General features: G+C 38.1%; 1 protein-coding gene across 1 annotated transcript; it reads right to left on the reverse strand.

Annotated features, from left to right (window-relative positions):
- Positions 1-3,680: 3,680 nt before the first annotated feature.
- On the reverse strand, positions 3,681-4,694 carry LOC128505715 (trace amine-associated receptor 13c-like). Its single transcript, XM_053476277.1, has one exon. The coding sequence runs from the start codon at positions 4,692-4,694 to the stop codon at positions 3,681-3,683; it is 1,014 nt and encodes a 337-aa protein (XP_053332252.1).
- Between the last annotated feature and the right edge of the window lie 3,771 nt (positions 4,695-8,465).

The raw sequence follows: 8,465 nt of genomic DNA on the forward strand, positions 1-8,465 counted from the left end.
ATACCTTACAGTTCCAGGGTCTGGTGTTTGACCCAGCCCTCCAGTTATGATCGGTGCAAAATATTCTTCTTATCCAATCCCTTGTGATGGTACCCAGAGTGAATAAATCAATCACCTGGGCAAGAACAACCGGTTAGTCATGTGTAACAACATTTTTTGATTACTAAGAAATGGATGAAAACTTTTTTCAGGTCTTAAGTTGTTTAACCATCTACTTGGGAATTCTGATTGATCGTCCCATATTTATCATTTGACCCCAAACCCAACTGTCTTCAGTGTAAAACAAAAACAAGAGAATTTGTCTTGCTCCTACTGTATGAGCAGAGGTGGGTAGTAACAAGTTGGATTTACTTTTATGAGTAATTTTACTGCACAATACTTTTTACTTCTACTGTACTAGAGTTCTTTCATGAAGAAGAAATGCTACTCTTACTCCGTTACATTCGCTACACTCGACTTGTTACTTTTCTAACTATTTATCCTTCACATGCAGCCGGTTAATCTACCGCATGACTGTGTTTTACCAATCAGACGCAGCAACAATGATCAAATGACTCTGCTTGACCAATCAGGTCTTTAGCTGGTGTTCTATAAATTCATCCTACCTGTGCATCAGCAGTAGATACCAAACATAATTTAAGCATCGCAGTTTTTACTTACAGACTGATTAGAATGAATCTCTGCAATTATTCTATGCAAAATCCATTCATTAGCCTAAATGTTCTGCAAAGCTTATTCTGCAAAGCTTTTCGTCCCTCGCATCAAATTCACATGTCTAAGTGAGCAGCTAAAGCCTTGATTAAGTCCCTGTTAGGCCTGGGATTTAAACATGTGACTTTTCCAATCAGAACGTTACAGTATGTGCAGCTGCTCTATACAGAATGTCCACTTTATATGATCATAAATTATTATTATTATTATTATTATTATTATTATTATTATTAAAAATGTTGAAAATAAATAATCCTGTACAAATTTGACTTTGTGTAATATCAAATACATAGTACGGTCTGTGTTTAAATTGGAACATGATTAATTATTGCAAATAATGTGTGCTTGTGGACTTGCATGGGCTCCTGGAAAGCGTATGCATAAATAAATGATGATGCATTATTCATTAGTCTGTTCCGTGTGCTTGTGGACTAATTGTTTTTACAAAAAAAAATGAAACGCTATATAATAAAATATTTATTTCACCACTTAAAAACGTATATAATGAAGTATATTGTAATGATAATTTTTATTTAACACATTAGAGATTGATACTATTATAATACAAAATACAATATATTGTTTGGTCAATACAGTACAGTATATGCTACTCTACATGAACACGGAAGTAAAGCACATCATTACTAATCCCTGTATATATTTAATGTGTTTCCTAGGCCAAGGTGTACTGTACATGAATGTCACATTTCATGGTAAGACAGTTGGTTCCTAACACCTACATGTTGGTCACATAACAGCAATTGGTGATTTTACAATGTGTGTATTTCTGGAAAAAGAATTTACGTTATACACTGCTTAATATTAGTATAAACGTATAAATCACTTAATATAAGGGCGGGGTTTTGGTCATTTTCCTGCGGAGGAGCTTGCATTATACTGTATATATCTTGTAAATTTAATATCAGTTAGTATACATCTAGTCTGACTAAGGTATCGGATGTACACAAATGAGCCATAACATTAACACCTGGTGACTTGAATAACATTGATTATTAGTTATATAGCAGTAAACTGGTGACATATTAATGGGCCAGATGTCAAACACCATAGCACACAACAAGGTCTAGTGTGAATAATGTTTTAGTTTGTATGTTATGGCTGATCAGTTCTCAGAAGCATAAGAATGGCCAGTGTTGCTGTAATTAACAGAAAAGAAAGTATACTTAATAAAATAATAATAAGTTAGCTATACTGCTGCCATACTGACTCCTGACATTTAGAGATGAACCGACTGCAGGCGCTTCCAAGTGGCGCAACAGAAACCGTTACATTACCAAAATTGTTTGGATTAAAACCTGAGCAAACTCTGTGTGGGAAGTAGTCTTAAACCCACTTATTTCATACGCTTTTAGCGCAAAGTGGTAAAATCCCGCGTGCTTACTTTCAGGTTGAGTTTTGTGGCTTTGGAGGCGTTTGAGGAGGTAAAATGTTGTTATTTCTTTATAATCACAGGTGGCGCACTCCGAACTATTTACACATTTTCACCACACTCCATACTACCCAGCTACGATGTCCAGTGCCAGTCACAATCCCAGATATAATGGGAGGGTTGCGTCAGGATCTGCGTCCGGCTTAAAACCTGTGCCAAGTTGTGTGCGGATCAGATGGTCTGCTGTTTCAACCTCTCGAAAGGAGCAGACGAAGATCTAACAGCGGTTATGGCTGATTGGTGAACCCTAACCCTAATCATACTAGTACCCGAAGAAAAACATCTTGTTCAATGTATAACTTCCAGAAAAATGCTGACCTGGTGATAAGTTATACATTTACTACGACAATATTGTTTTTATGTGAGACATACTGTACTGCAGTTCTCAGCATCCAGAAACGTCATGGAACATTCTAGATCATTATGACTTAACGTTTGACTTAAAATGAAAATGATCATCTAACTGTGTTGTAATAATAAAAAAAAACTTTTTTCATTTAGTGTTAAAAATTAGATATTACCAAATTGTCAATTAGTTACATTCTATTCACTTTACAGTACATGACATCTAATTACTTACATGACTGCAGATTTTAACAATCCCACAATGCAATTTAGTTGTAACTGTAATTGAATATTAGTGTGATTGTTTGAGATTTTTCTAGTACAATAAATATTAAACAAATGAACTTACTTAAACTACTTTTCCTAATCGCGTTGTTGCAATGGTGTTTTTTGTCGCTCATATGGTAACATATTTACATAAAGATATTTGTTGGTATGGAAAGGTATAATCACATGGCTATCATCTTAATTTAGTATCATTAGTACATTCTCCTCATTGTGTAGAGAGCATGCTGTGTAGAGAGAGCACTGTGCAAAAAGATCTGCTGTAAAGCAAAGATATTATAAAAAAATAATGAAATTAGACCTTTCTGTATAAAGGATCTAATGTACTGTAGAGAGCAGGAAATAGTACTCCTAAAAAAGAGGAAATCATAAAACAAACAAAAAGAAACAAGGCTGCCTAAGGCTTCTGTGTTAGTGCTGTATGGAGCGATATTGACATTGCTCAGAAAATGAATTAATAATGAAGTCATTGTGTTAGAAATGTATCAGTCAATAACAGCACGATGTTTGTAATCATATCAGACTGGGGGAAAAGTAAGTGCATCTGTACTCATACTGTACTTCTGCAGAACAGTACAGGGTTCCAGAAATGATCAGTAAGGACATGAGTAAACAAAGAAATCACAATCACAACATTAAAATGTGTAAAAGCTGTGTTTTTTTGCCCTTTCGTGGATTGAGACTGCACACTCTCTCTCTCTCTCTCTCTCTCTCCTACTGTACCTCTCGCTCTCACACACATCTTCTATCATCACCTTCTATATGATCAGTGTGTGAAATCTGCAGACTGTACACTTTAATAGGATCCAACACTAAAACACAAACCTACAATTTAACTCAGGCTATGTTCTACTCGTAACTCAGACGTGTTAATAATGAGAGTGTGTAATTAAAAGCGCTCGGGGAACAGATTAAACATGGAGGAAGAAGCCTGGAATATTCGACATGTCACAATGTACTTAACAGACACTCTGAACCAGGGGTAAAATATGGCGTATATCAGGGGGTTTACAGAGGAGTTGAGGTATATCAGCCAGTTGACCACAACCCACATCACTGACATGGACGACAGGCTTTCGGTAGACAGCAAATCCAAATAAAAAGGGATCCAGCTTGAAAGATACACAAAAATGACAATGCCCAAGGTTTTTGCAGCTTTGATATTTACTCTTTTGACCCTGTGCCCATGTGCGTAGGCGGACTCTACACCACTGATGGATTTGACCTGATATCTGGCCACTTTAAAAATTCTCAGGTACAAAAACAACATGGTGAAACAAGGGCCGATGAAGGAAATGAACAGGTCAGCCATGGAGGCGGATTGAGATTGAACCACCACACACTTTCCGACACATTGGCTGAATTTGTCAGGATGAAGCAGGTGACCCTCGAAAAAATAAAACAGGGTGTTATACAGGATAGCGCATGACCAGGTCAGAACAATAAACAAGGAGGTTTTAGAAATTGTAATTCGGGTGGAATAGAGCAGAGGGCTGGTGATGGCGATGTAACGATCAACAGCAATGAACACCAGGCTGCCGACCGAGGCTGAGACTAAAATATAATTAATCACGGGATAAAGGGAGCACATGGTTTTCCCGAGGTACCAGCAGCTATCTATCAGGTCCATGATATTAACCGGCATCACTATGAGTCCCACAAGAAGGTCGGCCACCGCCAGAGACATGATCAGCAAATTGGTTGGAGTGTGCAGCTGTTTAAAGTGGGAGATGGAGATAATCACGAGCAGGTTCAGGAGCACCGTGGACAAGGATATGCATGAAAGGAAGAAAAGAAGGAAAATTCTGCCTTTGCTGCTTTGCAGCTCCTTCATGCATGAGTTGTTGTTGTCAGGATAGCAATATTCATCGGTCAGGTTCTGCTGGAAACTGATGGTGTTCATCTGCAGACTTGATGATGATCAAGCAGAGGTTTCTCGGAGGAGTTCATAAGCACTCAAGCTCCTGATGGATTCGATCTTTTGTGGCTTCTGCCTTTATACCTAAACATGAATCCTCCCACTAATGTCTGATTGGGTCATTTATTTTATTTGAAACCATTTCATGTTTTTTAATCATCTCTGTGAGTACTAGATGATTCAATCATGCTTTCTGGAATACTTAATAGGTTATTTATTTTAATAATAGTGTCATTAGACCTAGGCGGCATGGTGGTGTAGTGGTTAGCATTGTTGCCTTGCATCTCCAGGGTCCGGGTTTGATTCCTGGCCAGGCTTGATTACGTCTCTGTGTGCATGTAGTTTGCATGTTCTCCTTATGCTTGGTGACGTCCAGGTACTCCGATTTCCTCCCACAGTCCAAAGATATGCAGGTTAGCCTGTAGTGTTGCTAGTGTGTGTATGTGTGTGTGCCCTATGATGGATTGGCACCCTGTCTAGGGTGTACCCTGCCTCGTGCCTTAAGCCTCCTGGGATAGGCTCCAGGTCCCCGTGACCCTGAATACAGGATAATGCGGTATAGAAGATTCAATTCAATTTTATTTTATTTAAATAGCGCTTTTAACAATGGTCATTGTCTCAAAGCAGCTTCACAAAAATGAAAGAAATTCATCAAAAAAATAATAATAAAATAATAATTTTAATTATTATTATTATTAAATAATAATAATAATAATAATAATAATAATAATAATAAATTGTGTATGTGTGAGAAAAAATGTGTCTAGATAATAATGAGATGAATGAATGAAATTTATCTGATGAGCAAGCCAAGGGTGACGGCAACAGTGGCAAGGAAAAACTCCCTGAGATGGTAATAGGAAGAAACCTTGAGAGGAACCAGATTTAAAAGAAAACCCATCCTCATTTGGGTGATAACAGATAGAGATGATATAACATCATGTGTGTTATGCAGCTGAAAGTACAATAGCATAGGGATGAGTCAGTAGGTGCAGAGGGCAGATGGGGTCTGGATCACTGGGAGCACAGGAGCAGGATGTGTAGCTCCAACCATAATAAGGCAGAATAGCTGGAGCTGGTCCTTCTCTGGATGCCTCAGGATCCTCGCAGGGTTGGCCTTTGTCTACTGAAGCTGGTACAATCTCCAGATGCCTCGGGATGGGTGGAAAAGTACAGAACAGATGGAGAGAATTAGCGTAGTTGCAATTTAGGATAGATGTACTGAAGTATAAAGTTATGGGATGAGTTACGCTTATGCCAGATTAAAGAGATGCGTCTTGAGTCTACTTTTAAACTGGAAAACTGTGTCTGAGCCCTGAACACCGTCTGGAAGGCTATTCCAAAGCTTTGGAGCTAAATATGAAAAAGCCCTGCCCCCTTTTGTAGATTTTGAAATTCTGGGAATTACAAGAAGTCCAGAGTTTGGTGATCTTAAGGAGCGTGGTGGATTATAGCGTATCAGAAGACTGGTTAGGTATGTGGGAGCTAAACCATTTAAAGCCTTGTATGTAAGTAATACTATTTTGTAATTAATTTTAAACTGAACAGGTAGCCAGTGCAGGGATGATAATATTGGGGTTATATGATCATATTTTCTGGATCTAGTGAGAACCCTGGCGGCTGCATTTTGGACTAACTGAAGCTTGTTTATTGAGGATGCAGGACAACCACCTAGTAATGCATTACAATAGTCCAGTCTGGAGGTCATGAATGCATGAACTAGCTTTTCTGCATCAGATACAGTACGGATAGGATCCTCCTAAGTTTGGCGATATTTCTAAAATGGAAAAAGGCTGTTTTTGTGATATTGGAAATATGATTTTCAAAGGACAAGTTACTGTCTAATATTACGCCCAGGTCTTTTACTGTTGAGCTAGTAGTAACAGTACATCCTTCTAAACGCAGGCTGAATTGTGAAAGCTGTTGTGTGCTGGTTTTTGGGCCGATGAGTAATATGTCTGTCTTGTCTGAGTTTAGTAAAAGAAAGTTATTGGTAATCCAATCTTTTATGTCCTGGACACACTTGGTTAATCTAGACAACTTAGGTATTTCGTATGGTTTTGTTGAGATATATAATTGGGTATCATCAGCATAACAATGGAAACTAATCCCATGTCTTCTAATGATGTTACCCAAGGGATGCATGTATATTGAGAACAGCAGAGGTCCTAAAACTGACCCTTGTGGGGACCCTGTATTTCACTGGCATTACACCAGACAGTTTTCCATTTAGATCTACAAAATGGTATCAGACCATAGTATGACGATCAGACAAGTATGATCTAAACCATTTTAATTCCTGTCCCTGAATACCTATGTGATTTTGTAAGCGATCTATGAGAATATTATGATTTATAGTTTCGATGGCAGCACTAAGATCAAGCAAGACTAGTATTGAAATGCAGCCTTGGTCCGAAGCTAAAAACAAGTCGTTTGCAATCTTAACTAGTGCAGTTTCTTTGATGGGGCCTGAAACCTGACTTAAATTCTTCAAGGATGTTATTTTCCTGCAAGAACATATTTGAGCTGATACTAATTTTCTAATATTTTTGATATAAAGGGGAGGTTTGAAATCGGTCTATAATTTGTTATTTCATTTGCGTCCAAATTAGGTTTTTTAAGGAGCGGCTTAAGAATAACTGCCAATTCGAAAGGTTTAGGGACGTGACCTAGATATAATGAGGAATTAATAATGTTTAAAAGTGGCTCTCCAACCGTATGCATCACTTCTTTCAAAAATCTGGTTGGGATTGGGTCTAACAGGCACGTTGTTGAGTTTTTAGAGCCTGCCTATAGCTGCACATACTGTCTTTAAACGCAATTCAAAAAACTTCTAATTTAGTTTTCCTCCATTTTCGCTAGAGGTTACGGGCCTCTTTAGGGCACGAGTATGACTATTGTACCAAGGAGCAAGTGTTTTATCTCTAAAAACACTTGCTCCTTGGTACAATAGTCATACTCGTGCCCTAAAGAGGCCCGTATTTTTTTTAATCTGATGGGAGCAGCAGTGTCTAATGTACTGGTAAAAATAGTGGCCATGCTGCTGGTCACTTCATCTAGATCGTCTGCATTTAGGAGTCTAATAAGTAACTGGATAGATCCGGCAGATTACTTGTGAATCTGTCTTTAGTAGTCGGATTCATATTTCTAACAAATCGTGGAGAGACACAGCTAATCTGCTCTACAGGTAGAATATATATCGGGAGGTGATGATCTGTGATAGAGGTAAAATCTCTATATTAGAGACATCTATACCATGGGATATAATTAAATCTAGTGTATGATTACAGCAGTGAGTTGATCCATTTATATTTAGTTTAACCCCAAAGGAATTTAGTAAGTCCATAAATGCGAGGGCTAAAGTGTCGTTAGCATCATCTACATGAATGTTAAGTCTCCTACTATCAACACTTTGTCAGAGTTAACCAATAGGTCTGATAGCAGATGTCCAAATTCTTTAAGAAAATCGACATACTGTATGGCCCTGGGGGTCTGTACACGGTGGCCAGGGTAAAATATAGCGTGGGTTTATTATGTATTTTATTAAGTGCAACATTAATGACGAGCACTTCAAATGAGTTAAACCTGGGCCTTATTTTTTGAGTAACAGTGAGTACATCATTGTAGATAGTGGCGACACCACTACCGCGACCAGTTAGACGGGGCTCGTGCTTATAAAAATATCCTGACGGAGTAGACTCATTCAGACCAATATATTCATTTGGTTTTAGCCAGGTTTCGGTGAGGCAGAGTGCA

Source organism: Clarias gariepinus, chromosome 17 (genome assembly GCF_024256425.1).
Source record: "Clarias gariepinus isolate MV-2021 ecotype Netherlands chromosome 17, CGAR_prim_01v2, whole genome shotgun sequence".
NCBI classification, from domain to species: Eukaryota; Metazoa; Chordata; class Actinopteri; order Siluriformes; family Clariidae; genus Clarias; species Clarias gariepinus.

What these genes read in the sequence shown, in the direction of transcription:
- LOC128505715 (XM_053476277.1), bottom strand. Translation starts at nt 4,694, where the DNA reads ATGAACACCATCAGTTTCCAGCAGAACCTGACCGATGAATATTGCTAT.